Source organism: Erinaceus europaeus, chromosome 10, assembly GCF_950295315.1.
Source record: "Erinaceus europaeus chromosome 10, mEriEur2.1, whole genome shotgun sequence".
Classification (NCBI taxonomy): Eukaryota; Metazoa; Chordata; class Mammalia; order Eulipotyphla; family Erinaceidae; genus Erinaceus; species Erinaceus europaeus.
The window spans coordinates 123,700,138-123,723,484 of NC_080171.1; the positions used below are offsets into that span (position 1 = coordinate 123,700,138).

Below are 23,347 nucleotides of genomic sequence, written 5' to 3' on the forward strand. Positions count from 1 at the left end.
CAGTCAAGGCACTGAGCTGCTTACCTCCTTCCTCAGGGAACTGCATCTGCTCTGCTCTACATGACACTGCGTCCTCAGTCAAGGCACTGGGCCGCTTACCTCCTTCAGCTCTGGCCAGTCCACGAGGAGGAGTTTAGCAGGTGGTCCAGGCACCAGCTGCACTCGAAGGAAGTCAGAAAACTCACGCCAGGTAAAACAAAGATCTTTATTTCCAGGAGGACCAGGAATAAATCTGACTCCTCTCACATTTATACTGTGCGTGCTTTCCTAGAGAGGAAAAGACGAGGAATGCTGTTTAGACTGCAGAAAACTTAAAAATGCCATTCCTCCCTGTGCAAAAAATAAAGATAAATCTCTGAGTGGAATGATGACAAGTAACTCATACACATGTCAATACTGATGTCTATGAATTCCATTTCTGTGAGTGGGTAGCTGCTTCTCATGAGAGAGAGAGAGAAAGAGAGACTGTCCAGGTCTTTGGCCACCCCGTCGTCTTCACCTCTACACTGTGTCCCTCTGTTCTGGGGCAGCTAGTTCCAGGGAGACGCCTGTGAGCTGCGCTTGGCCTCGCTCGGGCTGCAGTAGGCCCACCCGTCACCCGCACCAGCTCGCTCTACCGACGGACGGCACACTACCGACCTTTCCGTTCTCACTCATTCCTTAGCTAGCCCGTGCTCTGCTTGTTAGCAAGTGGTTCCCAAGAGTCAAGGACTCTGACTTGTCTTAGTTCCATCTCTGGGACTTAAATGCCCAACACATCAAATAAAGGGGATTAATGAAAATCAGCCCATACATGTTGCAGTGTGACTGAATGCTACATTCTATTCTCAGAAAGTCATTCTGGTAGTGCCCCTTCCTTAGTGACTTCATGACCCACTAGTGTTTTATGTCAAAGTTTCATGTTTAATGCTCTGAGATAACTGTTCATTTTCACATTAGAAAATAATAAGCAATATTATTCCTTAGAACCTCAGTGAATGTAAGAGTATCTTTCAATGCTTGGAAGACAAATGAAATATTAGTAAAACATGGTAAAAATTCATTGTGTAAAATAGTCAATCAACAGTACTCATCAAGTGATTTTTTTAAATTTTATTTATTTGTTAATGAGAAATATAGGAGGACAGAGAAAGAACCAGACATCACTCTGGTACATGTGCTGCCGGGGACTGAACTCAAGACCTCATGCTTAAGAGGCCAAAGCTTTATCCATTATGCCACCTCCTGGACCACATCAAGTGATATTCTTTAAAGTCATGCTGACCGGCTTAAGAGATGACAGACACAGTGGAGAAAGAATCCAGGTTCTCAAGCAGGAGGCCTCCACGGGACCCTTGCATTTGCCAGCGATGCTCTGCTTTGCTCGCTCCTCCTCCCTTTCAGAAATGTTTTTAAAATTATGTTCAAATTATTCTGCTTTTACTTCTAATTGTAAAAATGAAAGATGTGCACACACTAACAAATTACAGGTGAACACAAACAGAATATAAAATTCTGAAAGTGAGTCAAGACAGTATCAGTCCATTGCAAAGGACAGTAGGAAGGTCAGTCAGCCTGGCCACAGAATAACCAGCTATGACAGGAGAAGAGTGTGAAACTATGCTGAATGTCAGCGGTCACACTTAAAGAGACGACATCTCAATTATCGGTGTAAAATGCTGTTAAAACAAAATTGGCACCAAATGTGACCAGGTGTAACAGGACAGGAAAAAAAGTGAGAATGCTCTGCCTGGGACTGAACTGGGGAAAAAGAAAAAGGAAAGGGAACGGGAAAGGTGGGTTGTGGCAAGCGTGTAAAACTCTTCCAAGGAGCTATAGTAAGAAAACTGGGGAGAAATGCAATGGCAGGAAGACAGGAGCCTCTAGGTCAGAGGAGGTTTTGGGGTCTGGTAAAGATGGGGTGTGTACATGTATACGAGTCACACGTGTGTCCATTTCTCAGGAATGAAAGACACAATCTGTTTACACGGGCTAGATGGAGAGGTAGGTCACTAACTCAGGAGCAGTTAGGCAAAAAGGACAGGAGTTTCTATGTATTGTGTGAAGAACCAGAAACAACTCAAGTCTAAGGGTGGGAGCACTTATCTTATGATTTCACTTATATGTTTCAGTAGAAGCAAGATAATGGCAGGGCCTGAAAGTCAGAGAGCAAAGGTTTTGCAGTGAACACACAGCAAAGGTTCTATAGCAGTGCTGTAACATGGGGAAGCAGTGTACTACAAACTAAAAAGTTAGCATAGCAGATCTGTGGAAAGAGGCGCAGTCAGGAAGGGAGAACAAGGAAGCTACGAAAGGTAAGGGATATCTGAATGGAAACTATAAAAGGAAGACATTTTTAAAAGAAGCACTCAAACGATTCGATTTTACTTGTGGCTCTGAAGTTCTACTCCCATCTACTACACAGGCAGGTTCCCTGAAGGTCCAAATCCAACATCTCCTATTTCTGGAAGCTATCTCTGATAGCACTATGCTTTCTTGTTTTAAATTTCAATAATCCTACCAGTGTTTTCAGTCTAATCTTAAAGTTTTGGATTAAAGCTAGAACTGGACAATTGCAGACATTGCTAATAATAGAAGAAAGTTGAAACTGAGAGGTAGAACCACAGGAATTACTTCCACTAGCCTTTCTGCATATGGTCAAATTTTTTCGTTAAAAATGTCTTTAACGCTATAGTAGTATTTTGGTGGTAAATACTAAAAATCAATGTCTTTAATTACCTTGTATTTTTGTTATATGTGAAAAAGAAGCCGTACCTGGAAAGCAGTTTTCAAATGTGAGCTATCAAGTCCAGTCCCAGCAATTGACAAGGCAGATAAAGAAGTTGGTGAAAATGCTTGAATCTGATTTCCATACTGATCTGTAACTATTATCACTATAACAGAAAGGAAATTTTTATTTAAAAGGTGGGATTTATTTGTCATTGCCGGGTTTTTATTTGTCATTCACTGCTCCAGTCTGACTTTTTCAGATAGAGACAAAGAGGTAGAGGGGGTAGAGATGTAGACAGAGACAGACAGACAGAGCAGACCACCAAAGCTTCGTCTAATGTGAGATTCGGCTCAAACCTAGGTTGTTAGTGTGGCAAAGCAAATTAACTATCCAAATGAGCTATTTTGGTGGTCCTTAAAGGGCTACATAATAAGAAGATATCAATGCATCTATGTCCATAGTCAGAAGGAAGTGGATGGAGTTCTGGCAATAATGTATTTGCTGCTCAGAATGTAAAAATGTTGGCTTGGTGGAGTGAGAGCGTGCGTACGCAAGGCCAGAGTGACGACACATGATCACAGTTAAACTCACTCTGGTTCTGTTCGTAGAAACCTCTTGTGAAAATCATTCTACTTGGTTCTTTCTATTAGCCTAACTAGAATTAATCAATGTGATCACATTTGTATTTACGTACTACATGATGCTGGTGTTATATCAGAAATAACTTAGTGTTACATAATATCACAGACATAGCAAGTACCTGAATCTCATCTCGAAGGCATTTTATGACAATGCTGTAGAAGACAAAAACCAAGTGCCAGGTGTGTCACTACCTCTGTGTGACCTGCATGCTCTCCCTTGGTCACTCTCTGACTCTCCCCACAAGACAAGCAAAGACGAGCACGTCAGGCTTGCTGGTGCGCATGGAGCGCACTCCCGATTATGCCGATGAGCAGAGGGCACTTTCCCCAGGCTGGTCAAGATGCCATGCTGAGCTGCCAGGACAAGCTCTAGTCGCCAGTCTTGAATGGACACAAGCCGACTGGGAAGCCAGTGGACGCGTGGGCAAGCAGTACCAATCACTGCTTTCTATTTCAAGTGGCTTTTATTAAGAAGTATAATTATTTGTGTGTGTGTGACCAAAATCATGTCATATTTACATCAGTCTATAGTGAAGTTACAGCTTCATTATATACCTCGACTTGCTAGAAGTCAGTTTCTAAGAACCTATCTAGAGCGTTGAACAGAGCTCCTGTGTAAGAAAATTAGAGGCTACGATATGAACCATCAGTATTTTTACTTCAGACATTATTTTAGAAATGTTTTGTTTACTTAGTGGAGAGAGACAGAGAAATCGAGAGTGGAGGGAGGTAGAGGGGAGGACTGGGGGCCTGGATCTGGGTTCTTGCTCTAGAGGATGTGCCACCACCCGGCTTCTTACTTGACATTTTTCAAATGTTATTGATTCAATCATAAGCCTACAATTTTCCAAGCTACTATTTTTTGTCAAATGAATTTCAGTTTAGTTTAGACAAAGAGTAAAAAAAAAAAAAAACACTTCAATGTTTTAAAACAATTAGTTTAAATGCAATACTTAAGAAATCCAAATATAACTTTCCATTCAGATTACATATACCCAAACATGACTAAGAACACACTATAGACAGGCTTTATGAAAAGTAGAACATACTGACCTATTTCTCCGTCAAGCTCTTGCCCCATTTGTATTGTTTTTCCTCCTTTCAACTCACATTTTAGATGCTTAGGATCGTCAGGAAGGGGTCTGAAATTAGTTAACAAGTTAAAAGGCTTTACTTCTTTAATTGTGGGGGGGATCAAACAAGGTACTCTAAGAAGCTGCATGTACACACACACACACACACACACACACACACACACACACACTCATGCCTACGTATGGAAATGTATTTGTATACAGATGTGTCTATATGTACAAATACACATGTGAAATATATACACACGTATGTATATGCCTAAAACTTCTGATTAGTAAGAATTCCCCCTAAATACTCTGAGCCAAAGACGCAGTCCACAAAGTAGGGCACATGCTGTGCCATGTGGGTGACCCCAGTTCTAGCCCCACACCAGACAGGAGGTGGGTGCTATGGTATCTGTTTACTATCTACATGAAAATCTTGCCAGAAAGTGGTGAGCTCAGGCATGTGTGAGGCCTTAGCTGCACAAGTTGGGGGGAAAAAATAATTACTACCTGCAGCGAAGTTTTATTACAAAAACCTAGCAGATGTCATGAAAACTGGAACATCTGATTATAAAAGTTTTCAGTATGTCTTTCTTTAAAAAACTGTTTGTTTGTTTTATTGTAATGAGAGAAGCAGAAAAAAAGACGGGGGGGGGGAAAGGAGGAATGTCAGAGGGTTTTCGGTTTTGGCTTGAGGCTGCAGAGCAGGTTTGAGCTGGGAATCTGGAGCCTTGGCATGGGAGCTCTTTTGGGTTTGGCATGGCCTTTACATCATCTCCCCACCAGGGTTCTCTTTCCCAAGAAAAGGTTTTCACGTGTGCTTGAGTGGAAAGTGCACTCACTGCCAGATGCTATGAACACATAATCCGGCCACAGACCTGACTGTGAATGCACTTTCCAAAGACACATGGTCATCCTGGAAGGACACCTGGCAGTAGCGCATATCTTTTACAGATGTCGGCACTTGCACATCAGGAAGCAGACCCTGGAGCAGGTGTTCTTTGTTGATTTCAGGAGTCCAATTAACCTAGAAGGAAAAGCACACTTAGGAATGATATAAATTTAGTTCAGCGTCCTCCTACTCCAACCTCTTACTAAAGGTTCTTAAAAGCTAATTATGGGGCCAGGTGGTGGTGGACCTGCTCAAGCGCTCAAACTACAGTGTGCAAAGACCCAGGTTCAAGCCCCTGGTCCCCACCTGCAGGGGGAAAGCTTCACGAGTGGTGAAGCAGGGCTGCAGGTGTCTCTCTGTACACTTTCCCGCTCTCTTATCTCCTCCTCCTCTGTCAATTTCTCTCTTCTCCCCTCCCCACTTAATTTGTCTCTATCCAACAATAAATTTTAAAAATGTATTTTAAAAAAAAAAAAGCTAAATTACAACCAATTAGCCCAATCTCCAAGAGAAAAGGAAGCCCTGCATGCCCAGACACAATGGGGGCTCAGTCACCAGGGTAAAAATGGGTCATCTCTGCCAGCACTGCTGCTGTGTCTTCTAGCCTAGTGGAATACAAAACACTCATTTCTATTATCATTGTCCTCATTATGGCTTAGAAATAACAATCAAGTCATGTGACCAGTACTAAGAGATAACAGACTTTGGGGGGGGGTCATTACAAATATGCTGCTGTGAACACAGGTGTAGACACAGGTCTTTTTGGATGGGTGTGTTTGGTTCCGTAGGATCTATCCCCAGGAGAGGAATTGCAGGGTCACAGGGCAGGTCCACTTCTAGCCTTGAGAGTCTCCAGACTGCTCTCCACAGGGGCTGATCAATTGACATTCCCACCAGCAGTGCAGGAGGCTCCTTTGTCTCCCACACCCTCTCCAGCACTTGTTGCTGCTGCCTTTTCTGATGTGTGACACTCACAGGAGTGAAGTGGGATCTCATTGTTGTCTTTACTTGCATTTCTCTGACAATCAGTGACGTGGAGCATTTCTTCATATGACTACTGGCGCTGTGGATCTCTTCTTTGGTGGGTATTCTGTTCATATCCTCTCCCCACTTTTGGATTTTTTTTTTGTGTGTGTGTGTGTGTGTGTGTGTGTGTGTGTGTGTGTGTGTGTGTGTGGCTGAGTTTACATTTGGGTTATTAACCTTTTGTCTGATGTATAGCATAAAAGGATCTCCCATTCTATAACCCAACAATAGATGACTGGCTAAGAAAGGTGTGGTGTATATACACAATATACTCAGCTATTAAAAATGATAAAGTCACCATTTTCAATGTGGAGGATGCCTGAAGGGATCATGTTAAGTGAGATAAGCCAGAAAAAAAAAAAAAAAAAGAATGAATATGGGATGATCTCACTCATGAGTAGAAAGGGGAAGCACAAAGTAAAGCGTGGACTGGTCTGGTATATTGCACCAAAGCAAAGGGCTCTGGGGAAAGACAGGGAGAGGCTACAAAGACGGATATTCCACATAAGTAGGAAATTTATTATAACTAAACAAAAGGCCAAAGAACTGAATTATGTGTAAGTGTAAATAATTTTTTAAGCATGAATTTGTCAGACATGAACTATACATATTTTGATGTGGAACATAAATTCTTTTATTTTTTTTATATTGCCACCAGAGTTTTTACTGAGTTTTCCTTCCTATATGGAGAATCCACTGCTCCAAATGGTGATAATTATCATCATTTTCTCCTTCCTCCTCCTCCTTCAATAGAGAGAGCAACTGGGAGGGTGGGGCGTGAGGAGACAGACACCCGCAGCACTGCTTCACTACTCTGGAAGCTTCCCTCCTACAGGTGGGACGCAAGGGCTTGAGCCCAGATACTTACAGATAATAAAATGTCAAGGCTCCAGGGTGTTCCACTACCTCATCCCCTTGAAAAGAAATTATTTGGTCTGAAATTTTAAGTATTTTTTTTATTTTGCCGTGATAAACTTTTTACTATAAATTAATATATAAAACTTATTTTTAGCATCTTTCATGTAGAAAATGAACAAAATCTTTCAAATAACCAATCCATTTATTTAAGATACTCACTTTGATTTTCTCTGCTAAAGCTGATGTTATGTGTATTTCTCTCTCTCCTTCGTCATACATTTGGAAGATAAGATTACGCATGATATCGCCTGCTATCCAGTTAACCTCATCTTGATGTTTGATCTGGATCGCCTTTTGCCCTTCCACACTGAATATCTGCAGTCTAGCAACATGGCTACTAGGAAGCAATTTAATAGTTTTCTCCACTGCTGCCACATCTTTACAGCTCTGGCAAGAGGAAAAAGCACAAGTAAACACTAAATAGCATCTATGCTGGAAACAAACTAACTTCAACAAATAACCCAAGAAAAGGACCTTATAACTCTGAAGAATTTATCTCTAGTAGTGTAGAAAATCACAAATATTATTTATATTAAGAAGATATAGTAATATGAATAATTTCCAGTCTCATAACATCAGGTCATAAGAAACAATGGCTATGTCCTTCCACTAGAAGAGCTATGCAATGAGGCAGTGAGAAGCAGAGCACAGCTGCAGCATATTAGTAAGGACGCCTGAACGGGACCTTGTGCACAGTCTGCTACTCCACCAACTGAGGCATTTCCCTAGCAGTGACAGCCTTTTTATTTATTTATTTATTTATTTATTTTTTGGGTGATGGCCTAGGACCTCACACATTTCACCACTCCAGGCCGCTTTTACATTAGGGGTGGGGAGTGGAAGGAAAAGAGACAGACATATACCACAGCACCAGAGTTTCCTGACGCCACTGCATCTCCCTGTGTGGTGAGGCTTAAAGCTGGATACCCAGATCAAGACACATGCCCTGTCCAATGGGTTATCACTCCAGCTAAGTGGCCGTATTCTTAAAACTAAACTTTGAATATATATAGGAAAACTGTATAGATTAATAGATACTATATATAACATATAGTATCAAGAAAATTCCCAATGTTTGCTATAATGCACTCAATTGTTCACTATACTGTTTCATGTGGCCTTTTCTTCCCTTTGGTTAAAAGAAATACATGATTAAAAGCCAAGCTTTATATGAAAGTATTAAAAACTTAAAAATATTTGAAGACTCAATGTAATATACTAGAGAACAATGACTTACAGGTATTTCAATTTTTGCTTTAAGCATGTGATCTTTCTTAATGTTCTGAACGTGAATCGCAGGGCCCGACAAGATACTGGTCCCAGAACTACTGCAGTCCACAACGTACAGCGGAAGGTCCGGAGCGCCTGAAAACTGCAGGCACAAAACAGCTCAGCTCATGGCCAGTCAGACGCGACAGGTGCTCAGTAACTGTTGCTACTTCCAATACTTCACTAGTTGCTATTCATGACTGTCGTTAGGAAAATCACAATAAATAGAATCCGACAGCGTTTTAGAGAATTTCTGAGTAAGCAACAACTGGAAAACCGTAATATAATTTATCTGCTTTACCACAAAACAGAAAACAGTAAAATCTAGGCTGGCTGTGACCTACTGCAGCCCCCTTCAAGGAGAGGGGCAGGAGAGACTGCAAGAGAGCCTAGAGCTTGATGCGAGGCAGCTGGTTCTGAGAGTGGTGAGCAGACAGGAAATAGAACTCCTGATCGCATCACTGCCTTGTAAATCCACGCTGCCCTCAATAAAGTGATCTGAAGATGTGTGTGTGCTGTGTGTGAGTGTAGAAACAAAGTCGGAAATACAGATATAAATGTATCCATGTTTTGGAAAGAAAATCAGTTTATCCAACTTCTATTCTGTTTTTACTTGACTATTTGGGGTTTCTTTTCCTTTTTATGGTCTCTTTACACATCTTAATTTAACTATTCACTCTCAATTCAAAGGGGCTTTTTTTCTTTGCCTCCAGGGTTATCTTATTGTTGGATTTCAGTGCCTGCACTACAAATCCATTGCTCTTGGAGACCATCCATCTCTCTCTCTTCCGGTTGTTGTTGTTGTTGGACAGGACAGAGAGAAGTGGAGAGAGGAGGGGAAGACAGACAGGGGGAGAGAAAGACAGACACCTGCAGACCTGCTTCACCGCCTGTGAAATGATGCCCCTGCAGGTGGAGAGCCGGGGCTCAAACTGGGAGCCTTATGCCGGACCTTGCGCTACCGCCCAGCTCCCTCTAAAGGGCATTTCTATCGTCCTAATCAGATATTAAGTATTTATGGATAAGTCTGAGATTAGGGGAATGGGCCGAAGGAGAAGGGTCTGTAGTCAATCAGTCTTCGTGAAACCCTGAGTAGCTACACATTCACGGGCTGAAGAATGTTGAGAACTACAAATGAGACAGTCCACAACTTTCTTCATGGGATGTTCACTGAGCAGATACTGTTGGTTCGTTGCCAACAAATCAATGTAAAGACAGTAAAGAATAGCCAGGAGACGCGGTCATTTCTATCTATAGTAATTACACACACGATGATTTTATGTGTTCTTGTCACAGAAAAACTTACCTTACAATGAACAATTAATTTGGACTGTGATGTTATATTGTCTGACTCATCCAAAACTTCTACCTGAAATGGGAAAGCTGTCCCATTTTCTATGACTAAGATTTCAGAGTCAGGTTTCACTTTCAAACGACGAGGGGGGCCTGCCAGAAAATTATAAAATGAATATAGATTCAAGAAGACTTAAGTATTGAAATAACAAAAGAAACCACTTAACAGCTTTAATATTTTTAAGCCAAGAAAATATAAGCAGTATGCACCTTGTCACCTCTATTCCCAAAATGCATAAAGTCTGCACTTTATCAGAGCTCTATCAACCTTATAAAACAGCCAGAGGTTTGGAAAAAGTGGTGGCTCATGCTAAGAATCTTTAAAGACCCTGGAAAAGGCGCAGTCGAGGAGAAAAATGTGGACTGGCTAAAGCACTTTATCTCCTAACACCGACTTTCCACAATGACCAGCCTCTCAGAAATATGCCCCACATGTGTCGGTGGTCAAGATTCATAGGTTACCATGTAGGAACCTCCACAAGACTTTATGTATCATGTCTCCACTGAAACTCTCTACAAAGGTGAGGACAGCCAGGACCTGAAAAGACTTCCTCCCAAGAGAACCATATCTTGCTGCTGATAGGTTGGCAGTGGGGATGGAAGGAGCAATACAGAGCTTTCCAGACAAACAGCTACATAGACTCACCAACACTAAACCAGTCCCACAAGACAGACTAACCCACTAACAGGGCTTATATAAAAAGGAAACAAGTTAATGTTTTCTCTTATCTGAAGTAAAGAAATCCAGGGAACATGGAAGCTAAACGAAGGTTTTAAGGTAGATGGATGTGTTAGGACCACACAAGTGTAGAGCACCCCAGATTCTAGTGAGAAGATCTGGATGTTTTGGTAGCAGGGGAGGTGTGGCTACACATTGTGCAGGTGAGAACTTGTGCTACTGAAACAAATATGGTCTTGTAAATTGATTGATTACCACAGAATCAATTCAAGCTATTGTTTACTTTCTAAAAATATTTTATTTATTCCCTTCTGTTGCCTTTGTTTTATTGTTTTAGTTATTATTGTCATTGGATAGGACAGAGAGAAATGGAAAGAGGAGGGGAAGACAGAGAGGGGGAGAGAAAGACAGACACCTGCAGACCTGCTTCACCGCTTGTGAAGCAACTCCCCTACAGGTGGGGAGCCGGGAGCTTGAACCGGGATCCTTACACTGGTTCTTGCGCTTTGCCCCACCTGCACTTAACCCACTGTGCTACCACCCGACTCCCAATTCAAGCTATTATTCAAAAAATAAGAAAATTAAAAAAGACTTGTAATCAGCAAATAAAGCAATTCCACAAGTGTCATATTATTATAAGGTTATTTAAATGTTAACTGCTAGGAAATTTTAAGATATTACCTGGTAGCAATCTAATCTTCAAAATCTGTGATTCTTCTTTTAAACCCGGCAAAATAACCTTCAGATTAAAATTCTGTTGAAAATAAATTTTTAATTAAATCCATGTGACCAAAAAGTACTTCAGTAATTAGTATTATAGCACCTTAATTGTGATGTTTTTCAGTTTTCATTTTTATACCATTATAAACCTACCAAAGATTTCTGACTACAGAAGAGGTTGATTCCCCTAGTCCCTGCATTGTTCAGGGACGATGTTTATTGTAGTTTTACAACAAAGACAGAAAAAAGAAAGATGTGATGCCTTGAGTTCAGCCCTCGCATTTCATGGAACTCGACAGAGTTCAGCCCCCAGAGCTGTCACAACCTGGGACCAAATGGACGGAGGTGGAGGCAACTGTGTAACTGAAGTAAGAAAAGGCGAACAATTACTGATTGTTTTGCTTCTATGTGGAACAGAGATAAGTAAAGCAAACAAAGTTACAAAAGGAATGCCAGCCAAACTGTGTCTTAGACTCTGAGAAGTATGGTGGTGTCAGAGGACAGGGCATAAGAGTTTGGTGGTGGGTGTGATGACTTAAACCTATCACATAATGGGGTAGAACTATTACCCTTGAAATCTAGTAATTTTTGCAGGCCACTGTGAAATCACTAATACATTTGTTAAAATAATCTGGAAAAAGAAGAAATACAGTACTAGATAATTGTGCAAAAGTGGCTTTGTATATTAAAAGTCACAAGAAGATGACAAGTTGAAAAACATCTAAAAAACTTTGCGGTTAGTGTTTTCCTTAAGAGATGTAGAGCTACTGTTATCTTGTTATAAGAACACATTATTCAATATAAATATCAAAATTCTGTATTTACCTAGTAAGAACAAACATGTATTACAATATGTATGTATAATGCTTACCTTGCCTTGACAAGAATTTACAGGGCCCTTAGCTGTAACTCCACGAATCATAGAATTTGGTCCTTTTGTTATTTCTTCATAATGTAAAGATAAACCACTGGAATTAAAAAAATGTGTGTGTATAAATTTTAGTTGTCCTTTTATTACTTACAAGTAAGCAATATGTGTTTTGTTTTCTTATAAATCTTTCACATTAAAATAAAACAGTATTCTTAATAACAAAAAAATGAACATACGCAAATTGCCATGAATATCTTTTACAAAGAAAAGCGACCAAATAAATGTTGGTAAATGATACCAGTAGGCCAAATATTGCAGTTTCATATACTGAATAAGTAGACACGAGGCAGGCAAGCAAGCATCTGTAAACCTGAGCATCAAATACATATAAACCATGCTGAAGGATGTCCTCTGTTTGACACAGCTTCATGGCAGGCTTACTAATCTGTATGGCGTTCTGAGAGGAATCCTAAGTAACTGGATAAAACAAGGAGACAGGAGAGCACATGCTACAGAACATGATCACTAACTGAGTCTCAGTCAGCTCCATCTCCTACAGAACATGAATGATCACTGATTCTCACAGTCAGCTCCATCTCCTACATAACATGGATGATCACTGATTCTCACAGTCAGCTCCATCTCCTACAGAACATGAATGATCACTGATTCTCACAGTCAGCTCCATCTCCTACAGAACATGAATGATCACTGAGTCTCACAGTCCGCTCCATCTCCTACAGAACATGGATGATCAGAGTCTCACAGTCAGCTCCATCTCCTACAGAACATGGATGATCACTGAGTCTCACAGTCAGCTCCATCTCCTACAGAACATGAATGATCACTGAGTCTCACAGTCAGCTCCATCTCCTACAGAACATGGATGATCACTGACTGAGTCTCACAGTCAGCTCCATCTCCTACAGAACATGAATGATCACTGTGTCGCAGTCAGCTCCATCTCCTACAGAACATGAATGATCACTGAGTCTCACAGTCAGTTCCATCTCCTACAGAACATGAATAATCACTGAGTCTCACAGTCAGCTCCATCTCCTACAGAACATGAATGATCATTAACTGAGTCGCAGTCAGCTCCATCTCCTACAGAACATGAATGATCACTAACTGAGTCGCAGTCAGCTCCATCTCCTACAGAACATGAATGATCACTAACTGAGTCGCAGTCAGCTCCATCTCCTACAGAACATGAATGATCATTGTGTCGCAGTCAGCTCCATCTCCTACAGAACATGAATGATCACTAACTGAGTCGCAGTCAGCTCCATCTCTTACAGAACATGAATGATCACTAACTGAGTCGCAGTCAGCTCCATCTCCTACAGAACATGGATGATCACTGACTGAGTCTCACAGTCAGCTCCATCTCCTACAGAACATGAATGATCACTGTGTCGCAGTCAGCTCCATCTCCTACAGAACATGAATGATCACTGAGTCTCACAGTCAGCTCCATCTCCTACAGAACATGAATGATCACTGTGTCGCAGTCAGCTCCATCTCCTACAGAACATGAATGATCACTAACTGAGTCGCAGTCAGCTCCATCTCCTACAGAACATGGATGATCACTGACTGAGTCTCACAGTCAGCTCCATCTCCTACAGAACATGAATGATCACTAACTGAGTCGCAGTCAGCTCCATCTCCTACAGAACATGAATGATCACTGAGTTTCACAGTCAGTTCCATCTCCTACAGAACATGAATGATCACTAACTGAGTCTCACAGTCAGCTCCATCTCCTACAGAACATGAATGATCACTAACTGAGTCGCAGTCAGCTCCATCTCCTACAGAACATGAATGATCACTAACTGAGTCTCACAGTCAGCTCCATCTCCTACAGAACATGAATGATCACTGAGTCTCACAGTCAGCTCCATCTCCTACAGAACATGAATGATCACTAACTGAGTCTCACAGTCAGCTCCATCTCCTACAGAACATGAATGATCACTGAGTCGCAGTCAGCTCCATCTCCTACAGAACATGAATGATCACTAACTGAGTCTCAGTCAGCTCCATCTCCTACAGAACATGATCACTAACTGAGTCGCAGTCAGCTCCATCTCCTACAGAACATGAATGATCACTAACTGAGTCGCAGTCAGCTCCAGCTCCTACAGAACATGAATGATCACTAACTGAGTCGCAGTCAGCTCCATCTCCTACAGAACATGGATGATCACTGAGTCTCACAGTCAGCTCCATCTGGAAGTCACCTCTGACCAGGTTTGAGACTTAAGAGTGTAAAGACTTTCCTTTATCAAGAAGTAACTTGAGAGAGAAAAGTCAAGACATATGATGATGAAATCATTCTGAGACAAATCATTTAAAATTTTATCTGAATTATAAAAATAAACAACCTTATTTGAGAGAAGCTATAAAGTGGATACAAGTCAAATCACAAGTACTGGAAAAGACGGCATGTTAAAGTATGTCCTGCTTTTAACATTTCTTTAAAACCTCAGTAAAATGACAAGAAAGCACTTTCTTTCGTTCATTATTAAAGGCAAAAAGACATAAAAGAGGGCAAAGGAAGCTGGACAACAAAGTTTATCTGTCTCTGAGTCTCTCTGTCTCTCTCTCTCTCTCACACACACACACACACACACTCACACACTAGCGCACACACACTCACTAACACACATAGACTCTCACGCACACACACACACACTCACACACTAGCGCACACACACTCACTAACACACAGACTCTCACGCACACACACACACTCACACACACTGACACACACTCACTGACACACACACACACAGTTACACACACACTCAGGCACACACACTCACAGTTACACACACACTCACAGTTACACACACACACTCACACACACTCAGGCACACACACTCACAGTCACCCACACACTCACACACACTCATGCACACACAGGGGGCACTGTGGCGGCACACCTGGTAAGGTGCTTAAGCAGCTGGATCCCTGGTCCCACCTGTAGGAAGAGCTTCACACTGGTGAGCAAGTACCGCTAGTATCTTATTTCTTTCTCCCTGTCTATCTCCCCCGTCCCTCTCCATTTCTCAGTTTCTATCCAATAAATAAATCTTTTTTGAAAGAAAAAATACAATGGACAAGTAGAAGGGTGTAATCTTGAATGAATGACCATGACTGCTAACTTATACCACTCCAACCTTATTTGTGGACTAGCTGAACATCAACAGCTAACTCCTCCCCTCTCCTCTTAAGGGGCTGAGCAGTGGCTTACCCAGTAGAGCACGGATGCTGCCATGTGTGAGGGTCTGGGTTTAAACTGCCAGCCCCCACATGCAGAGGAGTTTCCTGAGCAGTGGAGCTCTCCCTCCCTCCCTCCCTTGCTCAAAGACTTTTCTCTGAGAAACATGCCTAGTCCAGGAAGAGAAATATCAAGATAGTGACAACAGTATTTTTTCCCAAGGAAGTGTCACCAACAGATCATTCTATAGAGGATTCCATAGTCAAAAGCTCCACCCAGGGGTCGGGTGGTAGTGCACATGGCACAAAGCACAAGGACCGGCATAAGGAACCCGGCTTGAGCCCCCGGCTCCCCACCTGCAGGGGAGTCGCATCACAGGCGGTGAAGCAGGTCTGCAGGTGTCTGTCTTCCCCTCCTCTCTCCATTTCTCTCTGTCCTATCCAACAACAACAACAATAATAAAAACAACAAGGGCAACAAAAGGGAATAAATAAATGTTAAACAAAACAAAAACGGGCTGGGCAGTAGCGCAGCAGGTTAAATACACATGGCGCAAAAGGCAAGAACCAGCAGTCTAGACCCTGACTCCCCACCTGCAGGGGAGTCACTTCACAGGCGGTGAAGCAGGTCTGCGGGTGTCTGTCTTTCTCTCCCCCTCTGTCTTCCCCTCCTCTCTCCATTTCTCTCTGTCATATCCAACAACTAATGACATCAACAACAACAACCACAACAAGGCTACAACAACCAGGGCAACAAAAGGGAGGAAAAATGGCCTCCAGGAGCAGTGGGTTCATGGTGCAGACACTGAGCCCAGCAATAACCCTGGAAGCAGAAAAAAGACTCCTCTCACATTTTCCTCACTTAAATTATAAAACAAAGACTAACAGTTTGTTTTTGCCTCCAGGGTTATCGCTGGGGCTCGGTGCCTGCACTAGGAATCCGCTGCTCCTGGAGGCCACTTTCCCCATCTTGTTACCCTTGTTACTGTTTCCATTGACGATGTTGTTGGATAAGATGGAGAAATCAAGAGAGGAGGGGAAGACAGAGAGGGGGAGAGAAAGATAGACACCTGTAGACCTGCTTCACCGCCTGTGCAGTGGTGACCCCCCTGCAGGTGGTTCAGGGGTTCGAACCAGGATCCTTATGCCAGTCTTTGGGCTTCGCGCTACATGCGCCTAACCCGTTGCCTGCACCCCTAGACTAACAGTTTTTAGGAACAGCCCTGGCTGAAGGAAGCTTGGTGCTGTGACTTCTTTCTTTTTTCTCTGTCTGGGGGTGGGCCGTTGGTCCAAAGCTGAACTCGGCTTGCCCCAAAATGCAGCAGACTTGGTGACAACAGACATAAGAGCGATTTTTTTAAAAAATCTATTTTATGAAGCACTGAAAGCAGTATCTAATATCCCTTGATGTTTTCCAACATCTAGATTTTTTGAGAATTGTCATTTCCTTTTTTTTTTTTTTTTTTTTTTGCCTCCAGGGTTATCGCTGGAGCTCGGTGCCTGCACCACGAATCCGCTGCTCCTGGAGGCTATTTTCCCCATTTTGTTGCCCTTGTTGTTGTCATTATTATTGTTGTTCTTATTGCTGCTGCTGTTGTTGGATAGGACAGAGAGAAATTGAGAGAAGAGGGGAAAGCAGAGAGGGGGAAAGACAGACACCTGCAGACCTGCTTCACCACTTGTGAAATGACCCCCTCCCCCACCGGTGGGGAGTCGGGGACTCAAACCAGGATCTTTGACCTGATCCTTGCACTTTGCACCATGTGTGCTTAACCCGCTGTGCTACCACCCAGCCCCCACCACTCTTCTTAATATTTGTCACTCTAACAGACTATTAATTAAAAGCAAATTCTAAAGGAAGGATGAAGACTTTATGAAGTGTATACTGTTAGCTGGTATGGATTGTAAAACATACCAAGAAAAACTGCTTTTAAAGAATCTACTTACTAGTAGAAGATGTCATTAAATTAAACCTAAGAAAGGAAAGTAAGCACGCCTTTTCTGACAGAATTGTCAGGAGACAACAGGTCGTACTTGCAAAAAGTAACAGTAAGATGGATCAGTCTCACCTAAATAAATTTCCCAGTAAGTTCAATGAGACAGACACTTTAGAAAAGTGATTCATGGCACATTAGTCAAAGAGGAGAGCTTGGGGCTAAATAAAATTCCCCAAGATGATTAAAATCCACTGAGCACTTTAAATGACACTGAAGTGAAGGATATGCAAATCAAACAAGAAATGAGTAACTGCTTAGCAAACAAGAAAACTCAAATAGGAGATGATCCTTACAATTACCTTGCTTCGAGCACTGGCTGAATATCACTTACTAGTTGACTAGTATGACCAAATTCATCCTGAAACTCCAGAGGAATATTGAATGGCACTCCAACACGAAAAGGAGGATCCAGGAGACCAAATGAAAATTTCTCTGGTTTACCCTCTTAAAAAAAGTAAGACAAAAATGAAAAGCAAACTTACTGCTCAGAATATTCACTGTAGATCGGTATATACAGCAAATTAGACTACAAATATCAACATCTACAAAAAAAATACACTTGACAGTTTATTTAAAATACTTAGTAGACAATAAATTTATATATATAAAGAAGCTCTTTTGAAGCATTGGCAACAAAGTTTTAAACCCAAGAATATATAAAAACCTCTCAACCCGCCGTTTATAGGAGAGTGCAGTATTTCATACATCCCTAGGAAATTTTTAAAAGCAAATTCTAAGTTTTGTCTCAAGCCTAATGAGTCAGAATTCTGCATGAAGTCCAGTGGTCCTATGATTAAGACAAAAAACTCAGATTTGAGTCACTACAACTATGGAAAAATGTACAACAAATGAGCAGGCTGTCAACTACTCAACAGTGAGGCGAAAGTTAGCAAAGACACATGACCCAGTAAAGAGATGACTAAAAGTAAGGATGATCTATCATGGGAGGCAGGGGCAAGAGGAGAGGAGCTGACCTTGTGGTGTACAGGAGGGTGATGTCGCACACCTTTCAGAGGGATGATTTGACAGAAAAATATATTTAAAATATCAAAGTGCATACAATTCAATTTGGCAACAGTACTGACATCTAGCCTAGATAAATTCTTGTACATATATAAAGCAGCTGTTTAATTTTTTATTTACAAAATAAAAAACATTGACAAGACCATAGGATAAGAGGGGTACAATTTCACACAGTTGCCAACACCAGAACTCCATGTCCTATCCCCTCCACTGGTAGCTTTCCTGTTCTTTGTCGCTCTGGGAGTATGGGCCCAGGATAATTATGAAGTACAGAAGGGGGGAGTTCTGGCTTCTGTCATTGCTTCTCTGCTGGACACGGGTGTTGGCAGGTGGATCCACACCCCCAGCCTGTCTCTGTCTTTCCCTGGTGGGGCAGGGCTCTGGGGAGGTGGGGCTCCAGGACACACTGATAAGGTCATCTGCTCAGGGAAGTCAGGTTGGCATCATGGTAGCATCTACAAGTTGCTGTCTGTAGTTTTTTATTTTTCAACATAGCAATACAAGTTGCAGTAGTCAGAAAACTACAAACAGAAAAGAGTCTGGAGAGCTCCCAGAAGGCTAGAAATGGACCTACCCTACAACTGGTAATTCCCCTCCAGGGCTTGTATCTTAAGGAAACAATTATACCCATTCAAGAGATCTGTGTAAAGTATGCTCCTAGAAATACAACTTGTGATAGGCCAGACGCAGAAGCAACCTAGGTGGAGTGCCACTTCAGCTATTAAGAATGAGTCAGCTTCTTCATCTCACATGGGATGGAAACTAGGAGAATCACGCAGAGTGAGATCAGCCAGGAAGAGAAGATGAATAATATGAATGGTCCCACTCGCGGGCAGCACGTGGGACACAAGAACAGAAGGGAGACATACAGGAAAGCGTGCACTGGATGGATGTGCCGTAGCAAAGCAAAGGGCTCTGGGGGGGAGAACAGCAGTGGGAGGACTGGCAAGCCCTGGTCGCCGGTGGGGCGGCATGTCCAATTTGGGGGGGAGCACTTGCAGACACCTTATCTAGGTGAGATGGGGACTGGAGCAGTGTCTATAGCTGCTAAGAGGGGCCAGTGGTGATGCACCCGGCTGAGCGCACATTACAATGTACAAGGCCCCAGGTTCAAGCCTCCCGTCTCTACCTACTCCACCACCTATGAGGAGAAAGCTTTGCAAGTGTCACAGCAGTGCTGCCGGTGTCTCTTTTCTCTCTCTCTCCATCTCTCCTTACCTCTCAGTTTCTCTGTCTCTATGGAACAAATAATAAAAAATTATTTTTAAAAGAATATTGAAGATTTCATGTACAAGATGCAATGATTTTCTTTTTTAAAATTTTTATTTATCTATTTCCTTTTTGTTATACTTGTTTTATTGTTATAGTTATTGTTGTTGATGATGATGTCATTGTTGGATAGGACAGAGAGAAATGGAGAGAGGAGGGGAAGACAGAGGGGGAGAGAAAGACAGACACCTGCAGACCTGCTTCACCGCCTGGGAAGCGACTCCCGACTCTGAATGATTTTCATGGTGACCCTTCTGATGTAGAAAGGCAAGGTGATCACATTACTTAGATTAGTTCTCCAAATTTTTATGAAAATGAGATTAGAAATGTCTAAAGGGGGCTAAAAATACAAAGAAAATGAAAAGAAGCAACAGTAACGATTTGAAATGTCTAAAACATATGGATAAGTGGGAAATGACTTAATTGAAAGGCACAAGGGATAGCTGGGCAGCAGCGCAGCGGGGTAAGCGCACACGGCCCAAAGCACAAGGACCGGCATAAGGATCCGGGCTCCAGCCCCCGGCTCCCCACCTGCAGGGGGTTGTCGCTTCACAGGCGGTGAAGCAGGTCTGCCGGTGTCTTGTCTTTCTCTCCCCCTATCTTCCCCATCTCTCTAGATTTCTCTGTCCTACAGCAGTAACAATCCAACAACAACAAGGGCAACAAAATGGGGAAAATGGCCTCCAGGAGCAGTGGATTTGTAGTGCAGGCATTGAGCCCCAGCGATAACCCTGGAGACAAAATAAATACATAAGGACCTCAAAATACTCTGATCTCACAAATGAAGTAATAAATAAAAAACCTCAAATATATAAAATGTATTTGTCTATGGGTACATCATAATTGCACAGTTTCACAGTTCCTGGAGGATTTTTTTTCATGTTTCTGTTTTACCACAAACAGAAAGTGGTGGAGAAAGAGACAGAGGAAGAGAGGGAGACCCCTCAGCTCTGTTAATGAAGCTGGTCTGTGCGTGGCAGCACCGTGTGCTGCTACGGCTCAGGTGTGGACACCACACAAAGCGTGTGATCTACTGAGTGAAGTGCCACCCAGTCCCTTCAAATGGACAGATTACTTCCGTAAAAAAAACAAAACAAACAAACAAACAAAAAAACATTAAATATAAAGACCCAGAGAAAATATGAAGAAAAATTAAAAAGCAGTATGAAATATACTATGAGTAGGGAGTCAGGTGATAGCACAGCGGGTTAAGTGCATGTGGTCCAAAGCGCAAGGACCGGCGTCAGGATCCCGGTTCGAGCCCCCAGCTCTCCACCTGCAGGGGAGTCGCTTCACAGGCGGTGAAGCAAGTCTGCAGGTGTCTGTCTTTCTCTCCCCCTCTCCATTTCACTCTGTCCTATTCAACAATGAAGACATCAATAACAACAGTAATAACTACAACAATAAAACAACAAGGGCAGCAAAAGGGAATATTAAAAAAAAAAAAGAAATATACTACGAGTATAATTTAAAATTCAAGAAAACCAGGAGTCAGGCGGTAGCTCAGCGGGTTAAGCACACATGGCGAAGCAAGGACCGGCGTAAGGATCCTGGTTCAAGCCCCTGGCTCTCCACCTGCAGGGGAATCGCTTCATAGGCAGTGAAGCAGGTCTGCAAGTGTCTGTCTTTCTCTCCCCCGTCTTCCCCTATCTCTCTACATTTCTCTTTGTCCTATCCAACAACGACATCAATAACAACAACAATAATTACAACAATAAAACAAGGGTTGGGAGTCGGGCGGTAGCGCAGCAGGTTAAGCACACGTGGCACGAAGTGCAAGGACCGGCATAAGGATCCGGGTTCAAGCCCCTGCCCCCCCCCCCCCCCGTGGGGAGTCACTTCACAGGTAGTGAAGCAGGTCTGCAGGTGTCTATCTTTCTCTCCCCCTCTGCCTTCCCCTCCTCTCTCCATTTCTGTCTGTCCTATCTAACAACGACATCAATAACAACAATAACTACAACAACAATAAAAAAGGGCAACAAAAGGGAAAAATAAATAAATACTTTAAAAAACATGGGCAACAAAAGGGAATAAATAAATAAAATTAAAGAAAACCAATACATTTTTTCAGAAAGTTCAGAGATACTGAATCCAAGAACTAAAAAAAGACAAGGCAGGGCGCTGTGGGACGGGCACAGTCAGTAACGACAGAAGACAAGGCAGGGCGCTGTGGGACGGGCACAGTCAGTAACGACAGAAGACAAGGCAGGGCGCTGTGGGACGGGCACAGTCAGTAACGACAGAAGACAAGGCAGGGCGCTGTGGGACGGGCACAGTCAGTAACGACAGAAGACAAGGCAGGGCGCTGTGGGACGGGCACAGTCAGTAACGACAGAAGACAAGGCAGGGCGCTGTGGGACGGGCACAGTCAGTAACAACAGAAGACAAGGCAGGGCGCTGTGGGACGGGCACAGTCAGTAACGACAGAAGACAAGGAGGGCGCTGTGGGACGGGCACAGTCAGTAACGACAGAAGACAAGGCAGGGCGCTGTGGGACGGGCACAGTCAGTAACGACAGAAGACAAGGCAGGGCGCTGTGGGACGGGCACAGTCAGTAACGACAGAAGAATGATAGGTGCAGAACAGATCCCTGCAGAGCAAGAGGAATTCTCACGCCTCCGATTCCTGGTTCCAACCCACCACCACCAGCAACCACGCGTCGCTCCGGCTTCTCTCTGGCCAGCACCCACCTCGCCCACTCTCTCCCCATGTGAAACTCCCACATAATGAATTTTTTTGAAAGGAAAAGGGAAAAACTCAGAGAATGGAGAAAATCATGTCAGGGCCACTCCAGATTTTAGTCACAAGGAAAACGAGAAAACAATGCCTTCAGAGCAGGACTATGCCTGTCAATCAGAACTTAAAGCCATTTTAAGATCAGGATGGCTGCATATGCGGCTCAAATCTTTCAGTACCAATGCCTTCTTAGCTTAAATGGACACCTTAGCATACAGAGCTAGGAGCATCCTGCCCGCCTTAGCATACAGAGCTAGGAGTGTCCTGCCCGCCTTGGCATACAGAGCTAGGAGTGTCCTGCCCGCCTTGGCATACAGAGCTAGGAGTATCCTGCCCGCCTTGGCATACAGAGCTAGGAGTATCCTGCCCGCCTTGGCATACAGAGCTAGGAGTGTCCTGCCCGCCTTGGCATACAGAGCTAGGAGTATCCTGCCCGCCTTGGCATACAGAGCTAGAAGTGTCCCGCTTACCTTTAACTGAAAACTTAATTGCTCTAGAAGGTAGAGGTCTTCCAGCATAAGTGTCGGCGTTGCTTTCATTCAATACAACTTGTAATTTCAATGTATAATTCCCTAACTTTTGAATATTTTCTGGAAGAATTCAGAAAACAATTATAAATAAAAAAAAATACAGTACTGCTCTAATTTTGAACATTCATAATGAAAACTCACCCATTTTTTTAAACCAGTAAGGCCATTTTCCTCCATGTTGACTAATATGTGAAATGATTTCTTTATTTCCACTTGAAGCTTAACAAGAAGAAAAATAAACATACACACAGTGAGAAACTGAGGAGAACATAGCCGTGGTGTCACCCCGTCGTCAAATATCTTGGTCTGTGTGTGATACACAAATGAGCCTGACAGCTCAGCTCAGGTGGGTTGTAAGGCGTACTGACACCTCTCTTGGTGAAATGTGCGTAAGAACCTTGTG

At 42.8% G+C, this 23,347-nt stretch overlaps 1 protein-coding gene across 3 annotated transcripts in view; it reads right to left on the minus strand.

The window, feature by feature from the left end:
• The window catches only part of SMCHD1 (structural maintenance of chromosomes flexible hinge domain containing 1), a 110,847-nt gene that overhangs the window by 41,970 nt on the left and 45,530 nt on the right, over window positions 1–23,347 (minus strand). For 2 of the 3 annotated variants that reach the window (XM_060200762.1, XM_060200764.1), the window contains exons 18-29: window positions 23,086–23,163; window positions 22,885–23,004; window positions 17,686–17,830; window positions 12,159–12,255; window positions 11,249–11,321; window positions 9,842–9,981; window positions 8,504–8,638; window positions 7,426–7,653; window positions 5,309–5,457; window positions 4,405–4,493; window positions 2,755–2,873; window positions 100–267 (exon numbers count right to left, since the gene is read on the minus strand). In XM_060200762.1, the coding sequence (XP_060056745.1) occupies window positions 100–267; window positions 2,755–2,873; window positions 4,405–4,493; window positions 5,309–5,457; window positions 7,426–7,653; window positions 8,504–8,638; window positions 9,842–9,981; window positions 11,249–11,321; window positions 12,159–12,255; window positions 17,686–17,830; window positions 22,885–23,004; window positions 23,086–23,163 (1,541 nt within the window). The remainder of the gene's footprint in view (window positions 1–99; window positions 268–2,754; window positions 2,874–4,404; window positions 4,494–5,308; window positions 5,458–7,425; window positions 7,654–8,503; window positions 8,639–9,841; window positions 9,982–11,248; window positions 11,322–12,158; window positions 12,256–17,685; window positions 17,831–22,884; window positions 23,005–23,085; window positions 23,164–23,347) is intronic. The other variant, XM_060200763.1, reaches the window with a different exon arrangement.